Source organism: Talpa occidentalis, unplaced genomic scaffold, assembly GCF_014898055.3.
Source record: "Talpa occidentalis isolate TD23 unplaced genomic scaffold, MPIMG_talOcc4v2.1 talOcc4.15, whole genome shotgun sequence".
In the NCBI taxonomy this organism is placed as follows: Eukaryota; Metazoa; Chordata; class Mammalia; order Eulipotyphla; family Talpidae; genus Talpa; species Talpa occidentalis.
Genome location: NW_023601543.1, coordinates 29,469,142 through 29,495,285, shown reverse-complemented (window position 1 = coordinate 29,495,285; position 26,144 = coordinate 29,469,142). Strand labels below are relative to the sequence as shown.

Sequence of the window (26,144 nt, the reverse complement as noted above, 5' to 3'; positions counted from 1 at the left end):
CAAACCCCCAAACTCCTGGGCTATGATAACTCGCTCCCCGCTTCCAGTGACTTTTTCTTTTCCAACTGGGCAATTTTTTCTAGTCAGGCCAGGAACGAGAGCGCCCCTCCCCCCGCCCTCCAGCCGTGCTTTGGGAACCATGGCGACCGACGCTTTCTGTCGCCCCGCCCCGCCCGCCTTTAGCAATCGTGAGGACTCCGGGTCAGGAGAAGCCGCTACGTCAGTAAACGCGCGAGTGACTGCCTAGTAACGGCGCCTCAGTGTTGGAAGTGCGCCAGAAGGGGCGGGGCTGGAGCTGACGCGCGCGCGCGTGACGTCCTGGCAGCGCAGCCACGGGGCGGGGCCTCGTCTGTGTGAGGGGGCAGAGTAGCGGCGGTCGTCCGGGCGCCAGGTTTTGCGCTCTGGGCGCCTGGACGGGGCGAACTAGTTCTGAAGAGTGAGGCGGGCGCACACTGGCCCACAATGTCTGGTGAGTCAGAGCAACCCCAGGCTGGCCCCTCCCATGCTGGGCAAGACCTGCAGAACCCAGAGAGAAATCGATCTGGGGTCCCAGGAGGGGTGATCCGGAGGGCCCGCGCCCTGGGACCCAGGTCCTGGATCCAAAAGACTCTAGAGCAGATAACCGACTCACCTCTCCAGTGGGTCACCCCCTCAGAGGTGGTTCCTGTCGCTGTGCTGGCGGTGCAGAGGTACCTGTTAGAGGATGAACCACGCGACACGGTACCCAAACCGCCCCTTTACTGCTATGATGTGACCATCTCCGACGGGGTGTACCAGGAGAAGTGCTACCTGGACCCCGGCTTGAATTCTCTCGTGTATAAAAATATTCTTAAAGTTGGCATAGAAATGAAAATTTCCAGAGTCTCCTGTCTGTACAACGAGAAAAGATTAGGCCAGGGGATCCTGTGCATCGATAACGTCCACTGTGGAGGGACCTTGGACGCTATTTGTTTAGAAACTCCCTTCAGGAATCGTGCGCATGGAGAGATTCCCGAGAGACCTTTGAGGGGCGGGAAGAGTCATTACCTGGCGCTGTGGAATAATGAAGATCCATATGGAGATATCTGGTTAACCAACAAGCAACCTGAGGAACACAATTTTAACAGTAAGTAATCGGAGGGAAGGATGAGGAGTTTGAAAAATAGTTTTCAGGAGCTTGAGTTAACGGGAAAGGAAACGAAGCTGCTCTCGCATTAATCACCAGCCAGGAGTGGTAATAGACAAGTTTTACGAAGGACAGAGAGATGGTCTCGCATAATGAAATGTGCACAGCCCGTGTTTTGCTTTGTCAAGTGGCCGTTCAGGAAGTGTCCGAATGCATCTGAAATTTAATCTGGCAAACGCTGATGTGACAGTCGGTATTCCTCTTGTGTTCGTTATGCGTTTGACTCCAGTGAAATTTATCTTAATCTCATTCCTTTTCCAGTTGTGGGAAGAGTATTTTCTGTGTTGGTTGGAGAGTGTGTAGACTTGAGTTCAGCAAAAAAGTCGTAAATATTTGTGGTATTCCGTGTTTTAACTTTCATTTAAAAGATGATGTTCATGATTTACTCCTTAATAGTTTCTATTAATGACACCCATTTTTATGTCTTTGAGTGTAATACTTACGTAAATAATGCTTTTTGAGTGTTTGATTTGTGGGAAGGCTTGGGATTCTCATTTCTATGTTTATTAGTTACCATGGACAATACTGATCGGAGAAGTTAAGGCTTCTATATCAGAAGTGGGACGTTAACCTGAAATAGCAGCTCTTTATCACCAACTGCTCTGTGTTTTTTTTTTAAAGATTTAATTTATGCGTACAAGAGCTGGGGCATAGGCCAGAGATTGGGGGGTGTGTGTGTGAGAGGATTCACCAGAGACAGAGCGGGAACCAACAGGCAGACTGACTGAAATTCACTGCTGAGGGGAGCAGTGGGTGAAACAGGAGAGATCTGCTCGCCATGTGGGTTTCTCCCTGACCGGCCCGGGATCAAACTCGTGCTGCAGAGGCTGCAGATTGCTTCATAGTGTGGTGCTTAACCCCTTGCACCAGTATTATTAAAGTCAATGTCCATGTATTAAAAAACTCAAACTCTATATTTTAAAGTATGCTGTATTTGCTGCCTCTACAGCGCCTGTTCGATTCCTGACCAGCCAGAGAGATTCCCACAAGGCGCCGGCAGGCCTCTCCTGCCTCGCTTGCTGCTCCCTGCTGCTGCCCTCAGCGGTGTCTTCAGTCCGTCTGCCTGTTCTGCTCCCCACTCTGTCTCTGGTGAATTCTCTCACCCTCCTGCGCCTCTGACCTGTACCCCAGTTCTTGTATAAATAAATATATCTTTAAAAATATATAAGATGTCATTTTTTAATGTTGATGACAAGAAAGTGGGTGTATTGGTGTTCTTTCACGTTTGCTGTATGTCTGGAATTTTAAATAAAATGCTGGTGTGGAGTGAAAGACCCTTTTTACCTCCTCCTGTGTCTTTAACTTTCCTCTCAAAACTCCCAAACTGTCAGCCGTTTGGTATGCACCTTTGGGAAAAAAAAATTACATCACACTGGGTGATTTTCTATTTCCACTTATTTGAAGCATTTTTAATATACATCTGTACATCCATAGAATGGATGTATCATAATTTATACAGTCATGCCAATGTGAGGCCAGGGCAGTTTGTAACTGTAGGCAGTTAATGGATTTTTAGTTTTAAATCCAGTGCTGAAAATCAGTAGAATATACCCATATTTATTCACTATGTTCAAATATTTCTGTTGAATGGATGGATTCCTAAAAATGAAATTACTGAGTTAAAGAGTATTTAATTTTTTAAACTTTGTTGATATTAACAAATCATATTCTGAAAGGTTGTACTGATTTACATTCCCACCAACATATATGAGTGCCCACATCCCCATATCTTACTATTTTTAAGTTTTACCTTTTGACCTTTTCTAATTATCTCTTTTTGCCTTGAATTCTGTTTTGTCTGATAGTATTATTTACTGCTTCTACTTTTAAAATTGACATTTAAGACAATGATTAACAGTGTGAGTGGGCATCCACTCAGAAGTGATTTTAAATTCATGTTGCTGGGCCCTACCACCAGTTTCTGATTTGATAGGTCTGTGGTAGAGTCCTATAATTTGCATTTCTAACAAGTTCCCTGGTCGTAATGATGGAAAAACATTACTTGTGTAGATGTCTGGTTGTAGCAAACTCTTTGGCCCTAATTATAGCAGAGACAGTGGCTCTTAGAACTCAGATTTTATAAAACCATGTAGTACTTGAATTTATTCTAACTGATTAAGGAGGCACATATGCTTTTATTAATCAAGAATGTTGTAAATTTCAAATAATTCACAACATACCCCCTATTTTTCTGACCACATTAAGAAGGAAATCAGGGCCTCCCCTATGGCACAGCTGGTGGAGCACAGCGCTGTTAAGATGTCTGCAGCCTCTGCAGCACGGGTTTGATTCCCGCGGCGGGAGAAATACCCACATGGCATGGCAGACCTCTCCTGTCTGGCCCTCTGCTCCCCTCAGCAGAGTATTTCAGTCAGTCTGCCTGTTCTGCTCCCCGCTCTGTCTCTGGTGAATCTTCTCACCCTCCCGTGCCTCTGGCCTGTACCCCAGTTCTTGTATAAATAATAAAAATAAATCTTTTTTTTTTTTTTTTAAAAAGGAAATCAGTTTATTACATTGGATCAGCTATAGGACCTGTGATCCGGAGCTAGTAATGTATTGGGAAAATCTGGAAGGAAATTTACTAAAGATACACTAATACTGAAAATAGTGCCTTTTAATGGTACAGATGTAATTATAAAGTATCATTTAAACTTGAATTAAAAAAAAATTTCAGGGCCTCCCCTGGTGGCGAAGCAGTTGAGTGCTGGACTGCGAAGCTGCCCGTAGCCTCTGCAGCGCCAGTTCGATCCCTGGCTGCTGGCGAGGGTCCCACATGGTGCGACAGACCTCTCCTGCGGCTCCCGCTGCTCCCCTCAGCAGTGTGTTTCGTCAGTCTGCCTGTTCTGTTCCCCGCTCTGGCGCTGGTGAATTCTCTCACCCTCCTGCACTTCTGACTATACCCAGTGCTTGTATAAATAAATAAATAAATCTTTTTAAAAAAATTGCAATTTTGGATTTCATGCCAGCATGCTGAGTAGGTGCTATATTATATAAGTAAAAATGGCAGTGGAGGATGCTTTAGCCAAATAAATATTGGAACATATACAAATTCAAGTTTGAAAGTTGGAACTGTGCAAAACGATAGAGCAAAGTGTGGAGAGAACTGCAGATAGAACCTGTTTTAACTCAAGGAAGAATAAAATCAGAAAAACAAATTTATCTTTTAAAGATGGTGAATAGCTTGTAAGCAGTTTTTGTACTTACCAGCAGGCTTGGAGATTAAAACATTTCAAAGTAAATTATATGGTATATGAGAAGATAATAAATACTATGTAGGAAAAAAATGGAATGGGGAATAAGCAAAGGGATCAGTTTTCAATAGGGTGGTTAGGGATAACATCCCTGAGAAAGTGGCCTTTCAGCAAAACTTGAAGGAGAGGAGGTAGGAAATCATTCAGGTATCTAAGAGAAAGACATTCCAGAAGTGCAGACTCTGATACAGGACCATAACTGGCATGTTTAGAGAAGATAGAACTTATACATGTCAAACTAAAGTAAGGGCAATACAGAAATATGTCATCAAACAAATATATCAATTAAATATCCAAGTACTTAGTAGTTGGAAAATATTTTGAGTTTTTTCCCACAAAATTTCTTTTTTTTTTTAAAGATTTTTAAATTCATTTATAAAAGAGCTGGGGTATAGGCCAGAGGGTGAGAGGATTCACCAGAGACAGAGTGGGGAGCAGAACAGGCAGACAGTCCGAAATACACTGCTGAGGGGAGCAGCAGGCGAGACAAGAGAGGTCTGCTGTGCCATGTGGGTCACCTCCCTGGCCAGCCGGGAATCGAACCTGCACTGCAGAGGCTGCGGACAGCTTCACAGTGCTGTGCACAACCCACTGCGCCACAAAATTTCTTAAGGGATGTGAGCTTAGATCCAGAGTCTTCTAGAAAGTAATTACCCAGTATGACAAGGTGGAGTGCATTCTATGTGGGACAGTGTGTACCGGTTTAAGACAGTAAATTATATGTATATATTAAGTCATTATCATTAGGGATAATACATACTAAGTTTTATATGTAAGGAGTATATAAACTGGCTTAGCTGCTGAAAAGAGTTGCTTTGGGTATGATCTGGCTACCTTTGCAACCATTAAAACAGATCTTTGAAATTGCCATGGCTTATTTAATAAAATTTTCCCCTCTTTTCTATATTTTAGATACCAAAATAATTTCCCTCTCTCACCTTGAAATGACCTGGAATAACAGAAGGAATTTTCCTGCATTGCTTGTTAGAATCTTGCATAAATCAAAACTGCGATACTATGGAAAACCTGATAAAAAGATGATTGAACCATATCAGGTACAAATTATGATAAACTATTATATGTTCATTTAACAGTTATAGAGTATAACTTACAGCCCTGACTTCATATTAGAATAATTTATGTTTAGATAACATTTTGTCAGTTCAGTGTAATAATTTTAAAAATGTGCATCAATGTGTATTTCAAGGTATTTTTCTGTCATTTCTTATACAAAAAGAAATTCTGTGTTGGCTCACTTTAGTCTTCTCTAATCAAACTGGTCTCCTTTACACTTTGTTCTGAATCTTCCTCCTTTTCTTCTCTATGTGTGTTCTCTATACCAACATATAAACAAGCCTTTAGTCTTCCATTTTAAGAAGCGAAAAATTCTTCTTTGGCCTGAGGACACCTCTACTCCTCGCCAGGCAAGCTCCTTGAAGAAGTAGCCTACATTAGATATTTTCACTTTCTTGCCTCCCATTAGTCTGTCACATTTTTATTACTTAACATGTTACTGTATTTAAACATTATCAAGAATTCCTTTACATATTTTACTAAGCTTTTATTAGAAAAATTATACTTTTAGAGAATTTTGAAAATGTAGAAGGCTGTATAAAAAAATAGTATCACCCCAAATCCTAACCTCAGAGTCACTATTACCATTATAGTATGTTTTATTCCCTTTTTGTGTATTTATCATGTATCTACACACACATTTACGTATCATATGCATGCACATATAATGTCACATTTATATAACATATGTTACATCTGTGTGTCATATATGTATATATATATATATATATATATGCTTCCCATATATAGCATTTGACTATGTTATCTATCAAGTTATCTTACAAAATAGAAATCATATTGCACATAAAATTTTTGTGTCATTTAGGGCCTTCCTGGTGGCTTAGGGGTAAGTCTCAGCACTGTCACTGCTATGGCCTGAATTCCATGCCCTGACAGGGAGCTGACCCACATGGCATGGCAGACCTCTCCTGTCTCGCCAGCTGCCCCCGTTAGCAGTGTATTTCAGTAGATCCACCTGTTTTGCTCCCATTCTGTCTCTGGCGAATCCTCTCGCCGCCACCACCACCACCCTCCCACCCCCCAAATCCACCCCCCCACCCTGTGTCTCTGGCCTACACTCCAATTCATCTATGTATAAATAAATAAATCTAAAAAAAACTTTTTGGTATCATTTAACATTCTCTTATGTTTTTATCATATCACTAAAAATTCTTCATAACCTTTATAGTTCAAGAGTTTATCTATAAATTATTATTATCCCCTATAATTCTGCTTCTTCATTCTTAAAATGTAAACACCCTATAGATAAAATTAACCAATATGTGTGTGCTTTCATTTTTTTTTTCTAGACCTTTCTGGAAGTTGCTGACAGTTCAGGCACAGTATCAGTGATTATGTGGAATGCCCTGTGTCCTGAGTGGTATAAAAGTTTGCGGGTTGGCTTAGTTCTTCTCCTTCAAGATTATTCCGTTAAAAAAAGTTATCCATTCAGGTTGCAACCTCTCCCTGTGGATCCACAGATAAAACTAATTTCTACAATAGGTTAAGTATTCAATTATTTTGTTGTTTTATGACTGTTGTTTATATACACTTGCAAAGCAAAGGTTCTTAAAAAATACTGAAGCTGTTAGAATCTGACACAGATTCCTTTAGATTCCTTTAGCCATAAAATTTTCAAACATGTACTTAATAAATAGACTTATTAAATGTTGCATTTGTTAAGAAAAAACATTTGAGATAATGATTATTGATTAATGAATGACCTCCATTTGAGATGTACTTTTAAAAAAAAATTGTGTCATATAATCTTAAATTAATCTTAAATTAATGCCTTGAATATTATTCTCTGTTACTACAAGGTACTATTCTAAAGGACTTGTCAACATTTTATCTTTAAATAATTTCAAACTTACATAAAAGTTGTAATTATAGTATAGGAACTGCAATATAGCCTTCACACATATTCAACTGTTGTTGACATTTACCTTTATCATTTCTCCTCTCACTCTCTTTATATATATATATATATATAAAACTATATGTATAACTATATTTATAACTCTCTATATAAAGAGTTATTAAAATCAGGAAATTTAAAATTGATACAATACTGTTATCTAACCTACAGTCAATATTCCAATATTGTTAAGTGTTGCAAACATGAAAGGGTACTTCTAATCAGTATTGCGATCAGAGTTTTGACATTTTAGCATCATCCTAAGTGTTGGGAGCATTAAAATTAGTATATTAAGTGAGTGCTTTAAGATGTGAATATGATTTTTGCATTTCCACTTTCCAAAATCATAGATTACATTACTCAACAAGTATTGTTTTTGTCTTATAATAGTATTATATTAGGCCTGCATTTCTATGTATTCTAAATTGCCTAGCCAATAGGTTAAGCTTGATTAGAGAATGTTCAGATAACATAGTTTTTGTTCATTGTTTTTTAAAATATATGTTTATTTAGAAAAACCACATGAGTCTTTATTAAAATCATAAGCATTTGGTAGATATCAACCACATATTACTGGATGAACAAGTTATTATCTAGTTTGTACAATTAATCCATTATCTCTTTATTCTTTATTATAAAAGAGTAAAAAATTAAAATGATAATGTTGGGCTTATTGAGAAAATGCAGTAAAAGTTGAAAGGTGGAAGCTAATTTACAACATTATTATATCCAGCAATATATAAGTTATTTCCCACAGCTAGGCATAACCAGGTGATAAAATTACTTTAGTTTAAAATTGGGGCATTGTGTATCAATAACATAAGGTAAGTGACTTTGTTGATGTCACATAATAAATCATTGTCATAGTGGAAATGAATTCAAATCTAGTTTTCCTGGTACCTCACATAGTGTTCTTTCTACTACATATACTATTTTCTGACTTAAAGATAATTTAAATTGCAATTTAAATGACTGTGGGAAACTCTAGAAATAGGCCTGGTGCTAATGGGTACTTCTAAACCTGAAAAACATGGAATGTCAGACAATAGATAACATTAGTCACTAGATAAACCGCCACTAAAGTATTTTTTTATTATTGGGGTAACGTTGGTTTATATTATTGGTCATATTTTGGAAGTATAGGATTCCCCCTACACCTTCTGGTACCGTTACTATAGTGCACCCATCACCAAAACACCAATAGTCCACTACCATATTCCATTGTGCTCCCTCCCCAGTTTGTGCTTGCTCCTCCCCACTCCCTCTCCCTTTGAATGTCTCAGTTCTATAGTCTGCTTTCAAGAGCTAGTTTTTGAATTTGGCTTTATCTTACCTTTTAGTTTCTCTATATTCCACATACAAGTGACACCATCCGGTATTTGTCTTCTCCTGACTTTGGGAGCACTTAGGTTGTTCCCATAATTTCGCTATTGTAAATAGTGCTGTAGTGAACATGAGAATGCAAAATTCCCTTTGAATTAGTGTATTGTGTTCTTCAGATAGATGCCGAGGTCATATGGTAGACATTTTTAATCGTTTGAGAAACCATACTACTTTTCATATGGACTGGAAGAATTTTCATTCCCATCAACACTGTAACAGAGTTCCTTTTTCTCTACAAACTTGCTAGCACTTATTGATTTTGGTCTTTTTGATATGGACCATTCTCACAGGAGTGAGGTGTATCTCTTTGTGGTTTTGAAATGCATTTCCCTAACGATAAGTGATGGTGAACACTTTTTCATGTGTCATTTAGCCATCTACATGTCTTCCTTTAAGAACTGCGTTTTTAGGGCCTCCCCTGGTGGCTTAGTGGTTGAGCGCTGGCCTGTGAAGCTGCCCGCAGCCTCTGCAGCACTGGTTTGATCCCTGGGGCGAGGGTCCCACATGGTTTGCAGACCTCTCCTGCCGCGCCTGCTGCTCCCCTCAGCAGTGTACTTCATCAGTCTGCCTGTTCTGTTCCCCGCTCTGGCTCTGGTGAATTCGCTCACCCTCCCATGCTTCTGACTGTACCCAGTGCTTGTATAAATAAATAAATAAATCTTAAAAAAAAAAAAAAAAGAACTGCCTTTTTAGCCCTTCTGCCCATTTTTTGATTGGCTTATGTTTTTTCTTTGTTGAACTGTATGCACTCTTTGTAGATCTTTGATATCAGTCCCTTATCAGAGGTATGGTGTGCAAATATTTTCTCCCATTCAGTAGGGTGTTCTTTTGTCCCTTTTAGTAGGATTTATTTTGCTGTGCAGAGGTTTTTTTTGTTTGATGTAGTCCCAATTGTTTAAGTTCTCTTTTGTTTTCCTTGCTGTCTCCAAAGACATCATTGAAGTTTACATTCTGATATGTTTTCTTCTATATATTTTATGGTTTTAGGTCATAGATCTAAGTCCCTTTTCCATTTTGAGTTGATTGTTGTGTGTGGGTGTAAGTTATTGATCTAGTTTCATTCTTTTGCATGTGGCAGTTGGGTTTTCCCAGCACCATTTTTGAAGAGGCTTTCCTTGCTCCAATGTATATTCCTGGCTCCTGTGTCATATATTACCGTCCATATGGGTGTGGGTTTATTCCTGGGGTCTCAGTTCTATTCCATTGGTTTGTGTGTCTGTTTTTGTTACAGTACAATGCTGTTTTAATTATAATTGCTTTATAGTATAATTTGAAGTCTGTAAGTGTAATACCTCCATTTCCCCTCTTTTTTTTTTTTTTTTTTTTTTTTTTTTTTTTGTCAGGGTTGCTTTGGCTTTCTGGAGTCATTTGTGGCTCCATGTCCTCTATTGCTCTTTTTATGTCCTGAATCTCTTTATTTTTCTTATTTTGAGCTTCAGTTTCTATCTTCTGTTCATTGATTTTATTTCTCACTGCATTCATTTGTTTTTATGAATTTTCTTCCATTTCTTTGAATTTCTTTATCATAGCCATTTTGAATTCTGTTTCTGAAAGGAAGAACAGATCTTCCATGTTTTTGAGACTTGTTCTGTTTTTGTGGTGTGATATGCCCCTTTGGACTCATGCTGCCATTTGTTGTGTTTTTCCATATTCCCATTTATTTATTTATTTATTGCTTTGGGGGCCTTGCTGTTTTGAGGCTAGGCAAATCTTCACTCCCCACACAGGACTGGGAAGTGGCCTTACTGGGGCCACAGAGTGCCTCTGCTGCTGCTTTGGTGCCAGCCACTTGGTGCCATTAAAATTTAATACTGGTATTTAATCAAGCACTATGCTCACTCTGACACAGCTATGGGGCAGATTTTCATAATGGAAACTCTTAAGATAGACTATATACACTTTGAAGTAAATAATTGCAAATACAGAAATTATTTTTAAAAATTAGAGCCTTGATGAGAATATATTGAAAAATGTGCTTTTGTGGTCTTTTAAAACAGTTTTACTTCTTATCAGTCTTAGCATCCCTTCTTATCTGTGTAAGGCATCCCAGGCCTTTTTAATGAGCAATAGGACTTTTTCCCTCTTTATTAGGGGCCAGCAAGCTATTTTTGTAAAATGCCCAAAAGTAAATATTATGGACTATATAGTCAATGTGCTCTATGTTGCAACTACTCAGCTCTGCTTTTATAGAATGGAAGCAGCCAGAGATAATATGTAAATTGGCATGTCGGTGTTATAATACAGTCTTGGCCATCATGTGCAGGCTGTAGTTTGCCAAACCTACATGTATAAGTAGATAAAAATCTTAGGTGTATATTAGTATCACATAGAGAGAATTAAAGAACCACTGGTGCCTCACCTATAGAGAAATAGAGATTCTGATTTAATTAATTACTCTGAATAGGGCACCAAGTTATCATTGTGTTTTTAAAACTTCTTTTTTTTTAAAGATTTATTTATTTATGCATGCAAGAGCTGGGGTACAGGCCAGAGGTGTGGAAGGTAAGAGGATTCACCAGAGACAGAGTGGGGAACAGAACAGGCAGAATGACTGAAATACACTGCTGAGGGGAGCAGCGAGCGAGTCAGGAGAGGTCTGCTGCGCCATGTGGGTAGCTCCCTGGCTGGGGATCTAATTCGTGCTGCAGAGGCTGCGGACAGCTTCATAGGTTGCCTCTTAATCCCTTGTGCCACCATAGAGGCCCCTGTGTTTTTAAAACTTCTTAGGTGAGACTAATGTACAGCCAGGACTTAGAACTACTGATTTATGATCTTTAAAAATTACCAAATGTGATGGTAAAACTGAGCCTACCCGAGGGGATGGGGAGGGAGGAAAAGTGAGAACAAAGTGTGGAGGGAGCACAGTGGACCGCAGCGGCAGAGGACTGTGGGTGCTCTGTCGGCGGCTGTGGGGTGGGACCAGCGCCTGAAGGGGAAGAGCCTGTACTTCTAAAACATAAACAATGTTGTAAACCAATGTTACCTCAATAAAATAAAATTACCTATCTCAAACTGACTAATGGTGTTTTGAAGGGAATAAAATGGGGCAGTTCTGTTAGCATTGCTAGGCATAGAGATACAACAATGAGTGATTCAGAGTTCTACCCTTGAAATGTCTATTAAGGTGACAAATATTTAAGGTGAGGGCCTCCCTGGTGGTGCAAGGGGGTTAAGACGCAGCCTATGAAGCTGTCTGCAGCCACTGCTTCACGAGTTTAATCCCCAGCCAGGGAGCAGCACACATGGTGCAGCAGACCTCTCCTGACTTGCCCACTGCTCCCCTCAGCAGTGTATTTCAATCAGTCTGCCTGTTCTGTTCCCCATTCTGTCTCTGGTGAATCCTCTCACCCCCCCACACCTCTGGCCTGTACCCCAGTTCTTGTATGCATAATTAAATAAATCTTAAAAAAATATATTTAATGTGAACAAATTATAGTAAAATGAAAAACCAGTAACAGTAAATAATATGAAAATGTGATGAACAAAATGGTAGAGGAAATAAACAGAAATGTAGCTTAGGAAAGAATGAATGATCAGGAGAATAGGAAAATGGGTTGGATAGGAGAAAGTGTAAATAGGAGTATGGAATAATAACAGGCTTGCTTAAACTTTATGAGCAGGATAAATGAGAAAAAGTGGTGGACGCCAGGTTGGTCAGTACAGAAATAGGGATTTGTGATACCATTATGATACCATTGTTGCCTTCTAGGTTTGATGTTGAAAAACAAATTATTGAGGTTTCCTGTTTCATATTTGCACGTGTAGTTCTGAGTTAGAGAAACCAATATGTAATTTTTTTAATTAATAATTGGAGGCCCATAAAGATGAAAGTTCTATTGTATAATGAAGAACACATTATTTTCTGGTAATGTGTGGCTTTGTTACCATTTTGTATATCATTCTATCCTACCTTCTACAAAGTTTTATTTTAAAATCTTGAAATTTTCAGACTGTATTTTATAACACATATAGTGATGATAGCATTAAGTACTTCATGTTTTAGATGGAAGGGACTATTTATTTCATCCAAACTCCTAGGACTTTAGAACTAGAAGTCATCTTGAATGTAATTGAGTAACTGTGAATATGAAAGTGCTTTGTAAAATGCAAAATATTTTCTAAGTGTAAGATAATATCATGTAATACAAACTTTCCTCATTCATATATGGAAATATTTAAACACGTAAATGTGAATTTTCTATTCACACAGCTAGTAACAGGCAGCATGAGAAATCAGGTGTTCACCATGTTTTAATCTGTGTTTATTACATAGCAAGTTCTTAGAAAAATATTACTTACTGGTATAAATAGAAAGCCCAGATAACTATTAAAGAAGTTGAATCAGATGTTTAAAATCTTTCCACAAAGAAAATACCAGGCACAAATCATTTTACAAGCAAATGCTACCATACATGTATGGATTATATCATTCCAGAACTATTCCAGAGAGTAGACTAAGAGGACATACATACCCACTGAATGTTACCAAAATAATCTTGATAATCAAAACCAAACAAAAATAGTACGACAGAGGAAAATTTTAGGCCTGCTGCAGCCATGAGCATATATACAGATATTCTGAATAGACTATTACAAAAGTAAATTCAGTTTTATGTAAAACATGATCACACTCTATGACTGAGTTGCATTGTTCTTTAGCAATGCAGTGTTGGTTTTATATATGAAAATCAGTATCACTCACTTCATTAACAGACTAAAGAAGATAATGGTCATCCTAATGGAGGCACAAGAAGCTTTGTTAAAATTTTATATCTCTTCATAAATTTTAAAAAAGAATATAGCAAGAGAAGGAACCTTTCTTAACCTAATAAAGGACATTTACAAAGCGAAACAACAAAATAACTGTTAATGGGGGAAATTTAGAATAATGCCTATCTACAATAGGAAACACGGATGCCTCATACTGCTATGTCTATTTAATGGTTTACTGACTGTCCTAGCCAGTGTGAGAAGACAAAATACATTAAAAGACATAAGGAATTTTTAAAAACTGCCATTCCAATTATTTTCTACAAAGGAAAGCCAAAATAACACAAATTATTAGGCCTGCTTCAGCTGTGAGCATATATACAGATATTCTGAATAGAATATTACGAAAGTAAATTCAGTTTTATATAAAACATAATCACACACTATGACTGAGTTGCATTGTTCTTTAGCAATGCAAAGTTGGTTTTACGTGTGAAAATCAGTATCACTTCATTAACAGACTAAAGAAGATAATGGTTATCCTAATGGAGGCACAGGAAGCTTTGTTAAAATTTTATATCTATTCATAAATTTTAAAAAGCATATAGCAAGAAAAGGAACTTTTCTTAACCTAATAAAGGATATTTACAAAGCGAAACAACAAAATAACTCTTAATGGGGGAAATTTAGAATAATGCCTATTTACAACAGGAAACATGGATGCCTCATACTGCTATGTCTATTTAATAGTTTACTGACTGTCCTAGCCAGTATGAGAAGACAAAATACATTAAAAGGCATACGGATTTTTAAAAAACTACCATTCCAATTATTTTCTACAAAGGAAAGCCAAAATAACACAAAGTTAGTATTCAATAAGTTTTGTTTATTATCACCATTGCTGTCATTATCATCAGTGATCAGACTTCATACACATCTGGATTCAAGTTGTGTTTCCTTGGACAAAATATTTAACTCCTCTGAGTCTGTGAATATACACTGGGAGATGTATAAGAATATTTGTAGTGACCCTGTTTGTAACAGCAAAAATTGGAAATAATCTAGATACCCACCAACTCAATACTGGGCAATAAATTATATTAACCACTCTGGAACATTATTCAGCAATAGAAATAGAGCAAAGCCTGCTGTATATAACTACATAGATGAATTTTACAACCATAATGTTGAGTGAAAAGAAGTAGTCCTAGAATACTGTACAGGGTATGATTCCATTCATATAAAGTTCAAAAACAAAGAAAGCCAAACAGTGTTTTGTTGGGCAAAACACATTTTTGTTTTCAGTTAAGGAAATAGTAAAATACAAAATTTAAGTTATGATTAACCTTCTTTTTTTGGTAAAGATTTATTTATTTATGCATACAAGAGCTGGGGTATAGGCCAGAGATGCGGGGGGTGAGAGGATTCACCAGACAGAGTGGGAGACAGAACAGGCAGACTGACCGAAACACACTGCTGAGGGGAGCAGTGGGCGAGACAGGAGAGGTCTGCTGTGCCATGTGGGTTGCGCCCTGGCCAGCTGGGGATTGAACTCATGCTGCAGAGGCTGCGGACTGCTTCACAGTGCGATGCTCAAACCCTTGTGCCACCAGGGAGGCCCCCAATTAACCTTCTGAGATAAGTGGATGTGATGATGGAGGTAGAAGAAAGCTATTGATAAGGGTCTAATTCTTAGGTTTAATGGTTGGCTCAAGATGTTTTGGTCTACTTTGCTGTGTATTTCATGTACATGCATATTCTTTTATATGTATTAAACATCATATTAAAGTAATACATATGTATATTTTTTTCCAGAAATCTGCCTGAACCTTCGAGATCCTCCAACTAATATAATTATCATTCCAGAGAAGCAGGTGAAGCCAGAATGGAGATTGCCAAAATTAAATCATCGCTTTATCACAAGGTAAAATAGCTTCTTGTAAAATGTATTAAATATTATTTTTGTGTTAATCACTGAAACAATGCATTATAAATTCCTCAAAGCCTACCCCAAATTGTGCTGTGTCAATTATATAGATGTACATTTTCAGTTATAATTGTAGAATGCTTTTTCACTGTTTAAAGATACAATATCTACTTAACAATTTTGCTTTTTCTAGATCAGAACTGGACGATTTGCCAGAAAATCATATTTGTGATGTTATTGGCATTTTAGTTTTTGTAGGAAGGGTTCAGCGGTTAAAAAAGAAAGGTAAGCTCTTAAAGTTGAAAGTCATAAAAAGTATTTCAATGAATAGCTCTGAATTTATATGTGTATACTCAATTATCTTCGTTAATTTTCATATAGAAAGCCGTGAAGACTTTTGGTCATATCGCTGGATTCACATTGCTGATGGAACTTCTGAACAGCCATTTATAGTGGAACTGTTTTCTACATCTCAGCCAGAAATCTTTGAAAATATCTACCCAAGTACTCAGTTCTAATATCTTTCTCTTTTTATTCTTGAAAGTGTGAATATTAATTTGAACAAATTGTAAAGTGATAGTGCCATGATATTGAGTTAGTAAATCAAGCAGTCTATTTGATAGCATGTTTAAATCTTTTCTATGTTAACATTATACTTAGTATTGTAATTATTACCACATACTAGTTTTCTATTCGTGGATTGAAGTTAGTTTTTTTTTTTTTAAAGGGTGCTCTTATCAATCCTTGTTAGCATTTCAAGCATTAAAGCTTAAGATTTACTGAAACTAAAACATAGGCAGTTAATTCACTTTGTATCCATTTGCAAATTGGCTAAGTGGACCCCATGAAATACAAAAAAGACTTTACTAATGTAGAATTAATTGGTAGAGGATTGGTACTGTGTGATTAAATAATGAAAATGCTAAGTATCTTTCCATTTGAGTGTTAAATTAATTATAGGTGGTGGTGTAATAGCTGGTCAATATTTTACTTACTTCAGTGTTGACCCTCTGCTCTGCCAAATTCATTTAGATATGTAGGTTATTTTCCCACTAATTTTATTTATTTGAAAACATTGTAGGGATGCCCTATTATATAACAAGTTAGTCTTCAGTGATTTTTTCCTTATTTGTATTCGGAGCATAAAGCTGTTTTAGATATGGTATGCTAATTTATTGTTTTCCAAATTATTATATCCATGAAATATCCATTGTTAAGTGCTTGCCAACATTGGGGAAACTCCCAATCTTGACTACATGTAGTTTTTTAAATCAGCAATAAGGTAGAAATTGTAGGCCACCTGGAGACCTAGAGACCTTATACAGGATTGTTTTGCTACAGTTTTATCCTCTGTTGCAAGCCAGTATTACACAACATCCAGATATTACTTCATTAGAGTCCACCTTCTGCTTATGAGATTACATTGTTAAATATATCTGAAAAGAACTGAACTTCACCCTAGTATTGGGGAGAGGGCGGAGAGAATATTAGCCATAACTGAGGCTTCTAAGATGAATCAGGCTATGACCTCTTATTGAACTTCTCTTAGGGAATCAATATTGATAGTGATGATCTCTGGTGACAATTCAGTTACCTCATTTTAGGTGGCCAGGTCCCTCTCTCTTTGTAGCCACTTGAAACAATAAGCTGACACAAGTTTTGGATAAAGATTCCTCACAGAAACTTTGCCAAGCTTGCATGTTCCATTTCTTGTGATAATGTGAAATGTATCTTCCTGAGAGAGGTTTGAATCGACCTTGGTAATACAATAGTTGACAATAATCACAATTTGTTTTCATTTTTTACCTAAGAGTAAAGTAAAAAAATCATTAAATGAACGGTGAGTTAGGGGAACCTCAGGCCTAGGGAGGGAAACATGACTCAGGGTCTCAGGAATATCAGACTGCATCGCTAGTAGGGCATCTTTTTCACTTTCGATTAAGGAAAGTGAAGAACTAAGGCTATTATTGTATTCACTGTGTACCAGATACTCATAGATGTTGTCTTGTCTTGTGTTCCCAATTACCTTTTTAGAAAGTTGATGTTTTTACAAATTTACAGGTGAGGAAACAAAGGCTTAGAGGGTTTATGTAAGTTCCAAGTAGAAAGTGTAAGGTTCTGAATATCTGATTTTTAGCAACCATGAAATTACAACTGGAGGTTTCTTTAATATTCCAATGTCAACATCTCTATGAACACTCACATATTTATATAGTTTTTTTTAAATAAAGGAAAAGCAATATAAAGTAAGAAAATTATTCCTACTCATTTAAAGAATTTCTTGTATTTTCATTACTACAAAATAAAGAACTAGTAAATATGAGATTGGATATGAATTTATAGTTATTATCTTGCTCTTGGGAGTTATTTATTCTCAAATGAGAACTTAACAGTTATTGTGAGATTTCAAGTAATTACATTTACTTCTTAATGTGCTAGTTTGTAAGACCATAACTGCTTTAGCATATGATGAGCTAAAGTAAATAATACTGAATTAATGAAACTTTACCCAAATAACTGATAGTGTGTTAAAAGCTATCGATAGCTTCTGAAAGTAATTGAAATCTGAAGACATTATAATCTCATTTTCAAGGATGCTTTTTAGTCTATCAAGTTGGTTAACAAGATAAACAGAAAAGAATGGTGGTATTAGCTTACCACTATCATTAACACTAAAAGTTTAAGATAAACACGAGATATAAAACACTTGCATAAGCAAATTCAAATGGATACTTTAGCCCCATCTGGTGTAAGGAGTCAGTTTTGTGCCCAATTAGAAAGCCTCTTGCACTCTTGAGCTGGACAGCAAGTAGTGATTTCAGTTAGGTGCAGCCATTGTACTTTCCAAAGAAAAAGTGGTAGATCTTTTACCTAAAAGAAAAGGTAAGTGTGAGAACCTTGATGTTTCAAGTGGTGTCCAAGAATTTACAGCAGCAGTATCACCAAGGAGCTTATTAGAAATGGAAACTCTCAAGCCTCACCTTACTAGTAATGAATCTGAGTTTGTATTTTAACAATTGCCAGTGACCCAGGTGACTCCTATGTTCATTTTGAGATTCTTGTGTTAGATCTTGAATGACCTCTGAAATTATACAGAAGTGATTTCATAAGTGTTTTCTTTTTCTACAGTGACTTACTTTGTGTGTACACAGTTGAAAGTTGTCAGAAACAACACTCAAGTACCTAAACTGCTTTACCTCACCACTACAAATGAGAGTCGAGTATTTATTACTGGTGAGCAACTTTTTGAGCATACGTTATTGGGAGTATAATGTATTTCCTCTTTATTAAATTTTTTGCAGTCCAGCATTCAACCACATGACAACTTTATTTTTACCTCCTTTATCAGGATAAGAAACTTTTAGCAAACAGTATTTAGCTCATGAAATCTATTACTCCTATGTTATTTATGACTGAACTAGTGATTTTGTGACTCACTGGAGAATGGCATTTATGTCTGTTGGATTACTCTAATTCCTGCTTAATGTAGAAGGTAGATAATTATCAATCGCTTAGATTAAAGGTTATTAGGCCCTATGCCGTAATAATCAGTTAACAATCATTTTTAAAGACAAAGTAAAGCAAAAATGCACATCAAATTTTGGCCCCTGGATCTCATGTTACTTCATAGCAAGAAGAGTCTCACTACTTATCTATAAATATATTATTTTTCTCTATTCCCACTGATAACAGGATCAAAACAGTAAAGATAAAAATTTCCAAATGAGTGAGGGAATATTATGGTAATAAAGAAGTTTGTCAATAGAAGAGTCCTAGGAAAGGTGTAGCAGACATCTTTGTCAGTGCCTCATTTTATAAATACTAATAATATTAGATATAAAGATACACTAATAATATCATATATAATTGGTACCTGTGAGTATGTCTTAAGAACATGAATTTAAATGCTAAGCTATATTCATAGACAATTTTTTTCATACATGATAAAAAAATTAACCACCTCGTGGTTAATACATGATTTAAAAATCTTTTTTAGAACATGTCGATCCTTTGGATAGAAAAATTCAGGTTGTTTTCTTTCTCTTACAGTTTTTCAATATACTATAGACAGCTAGAGTTTAGTCCATTTAAAATCTAATATCTCTGATTTCCTTCTCAACTTAGGATTTATTTACTGTCTTTGATAATTTTTGTATGCATACTAAGTACAATTATCTGTTATATAGTGAATAAGTGAGTGTGAACTTATTTTGGTGACATAAGAGAGACTGTTTTAATGTTAAACTGTTATTGTACAAAAAGTCCATGCAGTTTATTATAGTGAGTTGTGGTTTCTTTTTTTCCTCTTTCTGTGTGTATTGTTTGTTTTTTGCTCTTTACCCTTCCTGCAAAGAGGTCATAAAGGCCAGCCATATACCAATGACATCAAGGTAAAAAACTTTATTCAGTGGATTAAAGCAAAGACTGATTCTGAGGAAGTGAAGAATACTGTTATTGGTGGATACTACCCCTACCCACCAGTGCCAGAGACATTTCTGAAGTATAGTAGTTCTGTTAAAGGTATTAATGTAATTGCTGGTCTTTATATGTTTACATGCTAGGTGTGTGATATGTGCCATATCAGTCATCTTTTCCCCATTATGGGAGTGAGCTAAAGTATGGCAACATTTGCTGATAGTAATTTTGTCTTTATAAAGACCTAAAAATACATGACATGCCTCCTAAAGATTAATATTTTCATTTTATTAGACTGGAAGAAGAGAACATAGGTGTTGACTAACTGGAGATAGTATCTTCATTTAATGTCATTAGGATCAAATCTGACCTTTGTAGATTCCAACTGCTATCACCCTACATAGAGAGACTAAAGATACCTAAAGAAGATACTGGACAATTTGTTATCAAGAAACAGACAACTGTATTATGCTACTTTGTGGAATCATACATTGGGTGTAGCATAACTGAGTACTCTCTTTAAATACAAATGACACCAGAATAAATAATATGCAGAATACATACTCATGGGAGGCCTAACATTAATTTCTTTTTAATAGAATTAAGATATGACAGTTGAAAGTTTAACCTAAGTATATTCTTTTTAAAAAGCTATGGGATAATTGCATGGTTTTGGAATAAAGGAGACTGAAATACATATCTATCATATAAATATTGGCATTCTCTTATACTTAATAATGTTAGTAATAGGTATGTAGTATATGGTTGAAAATATTGAAATATGCAATATTTCTATACAATTGCTAGACAACATTTTATACTTTGAGATATTATCTATAAATTGAATATGCAAAATGTCTGTCTCAGATTAAGACTCAGACTAGAAGACAGTATTACAATTTAACTGATAAATATGTTTTATCTATTTTACAAAAATTATATAAGGGATGCCAAATATAAAGACAAAGTCTCACAAGTATAAGTTTTGTATCAACTTTATAATTCCATGATGTGAAATTACATTGCAAATCTAACTCTTATTTTTATCATTTCAGTTCTTTAAAACTTACAATTTCCTTGGAATTACTCTTTTGCAGTTGAGTCGCTCTTGACAGCTATAAGTGAAGTGAGGAAGGAGATTGAAGACTTGCAGTATAGGGAACAAAAGCGTATTGCAATTCAGGGGATAATTACTGTTATAAAGTATATCCCCCATAGCGGTGCAACTGAAAGTGCCTTCACATCAGAAACACTTCGGGTATGGTGCCAGAGAGTTAATAGTATATCTCTGAAAGCACTGTGATCATAATTACATTTGGTACCTTGTACATTTTATTCAGAACTTACATGTATTGACTTTTAATGATGTAAACCTAGGAAAAAAAGATTCATGTTTGTTTTTTGGTTGTTTCCTTTTCTGTCATTTGTTGTGGAGTAGGCTGGCCTGAAGGTCACAGCATGTTTCCCCAGGTCCCCAAGACTTGGTATTTTGTTTTTGCTTCCTGCATAACTTGAACCTGTACTGATTATCTTACTTAAATTCTCAGGTGGTATATACAATTTTATTCTTTTCCTACCTTTTGTCCAGGCCAGAATTATAAGAATGCTTCTGCAGGAAGTTCTGACCTCTCTATGTGACCTAGCATCCTTACCTAGATTCTGTAAGAGATACCAATGACTCTTGTAAGATAAATGCTCTAGCAGTAAAGGCCACATCTGGAATCTAGACACGGTCAAGAGAAATAAGTTCATTTTTTCCTAGAGTTTATCTTTTTAAGAACTACTTCTGGGATTACTATCCATCTGGAAATAGACATCTAATAAAACTTTTCCACTATACTAATATGAACAGGACTTATGCTTACCACCTTTTAAAATTATTTTAATATTACATGGACTAGGATAACTCTTTATAAAAGCACTGTTAAGATTGCAAAGTTATGTCACAACTCTTATGATAATGAAAAACAGTAAAATTTTAGAGTCTTTTAAGAGAGAAATGAGTTTATGACTTGGTTTTAAATGTTTTCTCTAAATTTTTGGCTTTAGAATGCTAATCGACCCTCAACATCCCAAGCAGCTTGTCAGAGTCAGGGAAGAGATGGTAAACGGCATCAAGATGATAATCCTATGAGCTCTCAGTGTTTTCCAGCTACATGTACAAGTTTGAGCCCTAGTGCCAAAAAAAGAATTCTGCAAGGCCCACATGACAAACTGTAAGTGTTTTCTATTAAGTATATGCATAGCAGCGTATTCATTTTCTTTTGATTTGTCTCTATCCTATAATATGAACAATTGTACTAGAAGCTGGTTTCATTTTCTAAGGCTGTCATAACAAAGTAACACAACTGAGTGGCTTAAACAACAAAAATTTATTGTTTCACTGTTCTGGAAGCTAAAAGTCCAAGGTCAAGATATCAGCAGAGTGGGTTCCTTCTGAGGGCTCTGGAGAAAAATCTGTTCCATGCCTCTCCCCTAAGATTCTGGTGCTTTTGTGGCAATTTCTCTGTCAGTCCTTGGCTTAGAGAAGCAGCCTCCTAGTCTCTGTCTTCTTTTTAATATGACGTTGTTTCTGTGTGCATATCTAGATCCAAATATTCACTTTTTATAAGGATATCAGGTACTGGTCTACCTCATGATGGCCTCATCTTTAATTACCTAATTATATTGTCAAAGACTGCTTCCAAATTAGATCACATTCTAAGGGTCATTAAAAATATACTTGGTTACATAATGATAGTTGTGTTGGTATTTGGAAGAAATATAATTCAGTGCATTCTAGTATGCCCTCTGGACCTGCAAAATTCACATCACGTGCAAAATACATTTACCCCATCGCCACATACCCATTTGAACATTTCATCTGATACTCATCTGAATCATGTAAAGATGATATGTGGAGTTATTCTACCTGAGGCAAAATCTTTGCCTTCTGTAAACCAAACATGTTATTTGTCCAAAATACAAGAGTGGAAGAAGCCTAGACTAGGCACCCCCCTTCAAAAAGGGAGCTGTTGGAAGAAATGAAGGGACCATGGCTCTGAAACCTAGCAGAGCCAATTCCAATTGATTTTTTAAGACTCAAGAATTATCCTCTCTGGTTCAATACTGGGTCCACTGGGCCCATCGGGATGGTGGCTACACTGCCATGGCCCTGAGTGGTGGCCTTGCCCTCTAGGACTGCAGAAGTGGCCTTACCCTCAACGTCATTCTTCCCTTTTCTTGAGGGATGACACGTGATGGTAGCTGGCTGTCTCTTGGTTCATTTACTGACTGAAGGATCCCAGAAGTTTCAACAGCCTTACTTAACTGCAGAATGCCTACTGAGATGGTTGACTAGATCCACAAGTCACTAGCATAATCTCTTGAGCAAATGGTTGTCCAGCAACACCCTTGGTGTTTTCTCCAGAGAAAACGTTCTCCTTTTATGCACCGTGAATAGAGCTGAGAATTTTTTAAATATTGAAGAGCTGATTCCTGCTTTCTTTACAATTTTTTTCAACTTCCCATTCTTGCATTTTACTATAAGCTGCAAAGAGAAACCAGGCTTTGTCTTCAACAATTTGCTTAGGAATATATTCAGCTAAATATACAAGTTTATTGCTTTCAAATTTCACGTTTCTTCCATCAAACACAATTTAGCCAAGTTCTCTGCCATTTTACACCAAGGATCACCTTTTGTCCAGTTCCCAATAATCCTTATTTCTGTCTCAGACCTCACCAGAGGCATCTTTCACATTCATATTTCTAGCAAAATTCTGTTCACGAGAATCTTCCTCTATAGCACTCTTCTTTCTGAGCCCTCAACAGATTTTCCTTCAAAATTCTTATTTCTGCCAACATTCTTATCAAGACACTCTAGGCTTTTTCTATTATGCACCTCAAAAATCTTTCAGCCTTTAGATAATACCAAATTCCAGAGTCACTTCCATATTTTTAATTATTTGTTGCAGTGGCACCCCACTTCTTGGTAAGGCTGGTATAACAAAGTGCCACAGACTGGCACAGCTTAAACAATAGGAATTTATTTTCCCAAATTTCTAGGAGCTAGAAATCTAAGACACAGACGTCCGCAGGGTGGGTTCTATTTGAGGACTGTGAGGAAAAGTCTGCCCCCTGCTGCTCCTCTAGCATCTGCTGGTTTGTTGGCAATCTTTGACACTCCTTAGCTTGTCTGTGTCCAAATTTCCCTTTTTATAAGGATAGCCATTATATTGGACCAGGGCTCCACCCTACTTCAGTATGATCTTGTCTTAACTAACTGCATCTTCAGCAACCCTGTACCCAAATAAGGTCACACTCTGTGCTACTGGGTTTAGTACTTCAACATGGATTGGGGAGGTAGGGAGGTAACACAATTTAACATATATATAAATATATATATATATATATATATATATAACAGAAGCCCTCTTAAGTCCCATATTTAGCAAGATTAATTTAAATGAGTTTAAAATGGGCAATTATGCAAAGATATTTTATTTTATAATCTACAGTTTATTTGTTTACCAGTTGTTAAACATGTATCTTTTCTGTAGAAATAGCATCCTTTATGAATTGCATGCAATTAACAATTTTGGTTTCTTTAAAGTAGCTAGAATATTAAGAGAATAATAAAAAGGATAAAAGCAATTGTAGTACAGACACATTTTATATTTTAATATTTTTTTAAACTCCAATCTTTTATAGAAACCATGCACAGACAGCATTTTTTGTTGGTATTCTGAACTTCTAGCAGTCTCGATCAATTCTCTTCTAAAAGTTTGTAGGGCTTTTTAGATTTTCTCTGCATGAATCATGTAATCTACAAATATTTATAGTTCATATCTTCCTTTCCAATCATTTTGCCTTTTACTTCTTTTTTTGTGCATCATTTTATTGGTGAGGACCTCTACTACAATGTTGAATAGGATTGGTGGTAGAAACCATCAATGTCTCACTTCTTTATATTTTTTTAGTGGTCTAAGGACAATTCATCTCATTTTGTACAGCTATTTTAAGATATAATTTATGTATAACATTTATGTTTAAGATCTACAGCATGATAATTTGATATATACATATATTACAAAGTGATTACCACAATAAGGTTAGTTAACATATCCATCACCACATGTAATTTTTTTTTTTAGTAAGCACCTTTAAGATCTACTCTCTTAGCAACTTTCAAGTCTGAAATACAGTATTGTTAATTATAGTCATCCTGCTATATGCTAGATGCACAAAACTTATTTTTTTAAAGATTTATTTATTTACGCATACAAGAACTGGGGTACAGGACAGAGGTGTGGGGTGGTGTGAGAGGATTCACCAGAGACATAGTGGGGAACAGAACAGGCAGATTTCCTGAAATACACTGCTGAGGGGAGCAGCGGGTGAGTCAGGAAAGATCTGCTGTGCCATGTGGGTTAGCTACCTGGCCAGGGATCGAACTCGTGCTGCAGTGGCTGTGGACAGCTTCATAGGTTGAGTCTTTTTTTTTTTTTTTAAATAATAAATTTTTTGTTATATTCCCCATACAATTGCAGCCCCCCATTCTGACCCCAATCCCTCCCCTCCCGCCCCCGCCCCCCTAAAAGTGTCTCTGGTTCATAGTTTTTTGTTGATTTTGATTTTCACTTTCTTATAGTTATTCATTTTCCTGGTCCCTTATTTAAGTTTTCTAGATTCTTGTTATGAGTGAGACCATCCGATATTTTCTTTTTCTTTTTGGCTTATTTCGCTGAGCATGATCCCTTCCAGCGCCATCCATGTTGCTGCAAATTGCATGTGTTTATCTCTTTTGAATGCTGAGTAATATTCCATGGTATATATGTACCACATCTTCTTGATCCAGTCATCTATTTTTGGCATTTGGGCTGTTTCCAAAGCTTAGCTATTGTAAACAGTGCTGCTATAAACATAGGGGTGCAGGTGTTCTTTGGAATTGATGTTTCTGTGTCCTTGGGTAAATACCTAGGAGTGGAATTGCTGGATCATATGGAAGCTCTATGTTTAGTAGGTCCAGAAATCTCCACACAGCTTTCCACAGTGGTTGGACCAGTTTGCACTCCCACCAACAGTGCAGAAGAGTTCTTTTTCTCCACACCCTCGCCAACATTTGTTGTTGCTAGTTTTTTTAATATGTGCCATTCTCACTGGTGTGAGATGGTATCTCATGGTAGTTTTGATTTGCATTTCCCTGATGACAAGTGATGTTGAACATTTTTTCATATGCCTGTTGGCCATTTGCATTTCCTCTTCAGAGAAGTTTCTTTTTAGCTCTTCTGCCCATTTTTTGACTGGATTATTTTCTTTGTT

The 26,144-nt window shown here is 36.6% G+C and overlaps 1 protein-coding gene across 2 annotated transcripts in view; it reads left to right on the top strand.

Moving 5' to 3' along the window:
- The first annotated feature begins 350 nt into the window (after positions 1 to 350).
- The window catches only part of RADX (RPA1 related single stranded DNA binding protein, X-linked), a 54,891-nt gene continuing 29,097 nt past the window's right edge, over positions 351 to 26,144 (top strand). Inside the window, exons 1-10 of one of the 2 annotated variants that reach the window (XM_037512129.2) lie at positions 351 to 1,105; positions 5,329 to 5,471; positions 6,801 to 6,993; positions 15,317 to 15,425; positions 15,622 to 15,713; positions 15,810 to 15,932; positions 18,558 to 18,662; positions 19,785 to 19,949; positions 20,942 to 21,102; positions 21,894 to 22,060. In XM_037512129.2, the coding sequence (XP_037368026.1) occupies positions 463 to 1,105; positions 5,329 to 5,471; positions 6,801 to 6,993; positions 15,317 to 15,425; positions 15,622 to 15,713; positions 15,810 to 15,932; positions 18,558 to 18,662; positions 19,785 to 19,949; positions 20,942 to 21,102; positions 21,894 to 22,060 (1,901 nt within the window). In that variant the 5' untranslated portion in view covers positions 351 to 462. The remainder of the gene's footprint in view (positions 1,106 to 5,328; positions 5,472 to 6,800; positions 6,994 to 15,316; positions 15,426 to 15,621; positions 15,714 to 15,809; positions 15,933 to 18,557; positions 18,663 to 19,784; positions 19,950 to 20,941; positions 21,103 to 21,893; positions 22,061 to 26,144) is intronic. The other variant, XM_037512131.2, reaches the window with a different exon arrangement.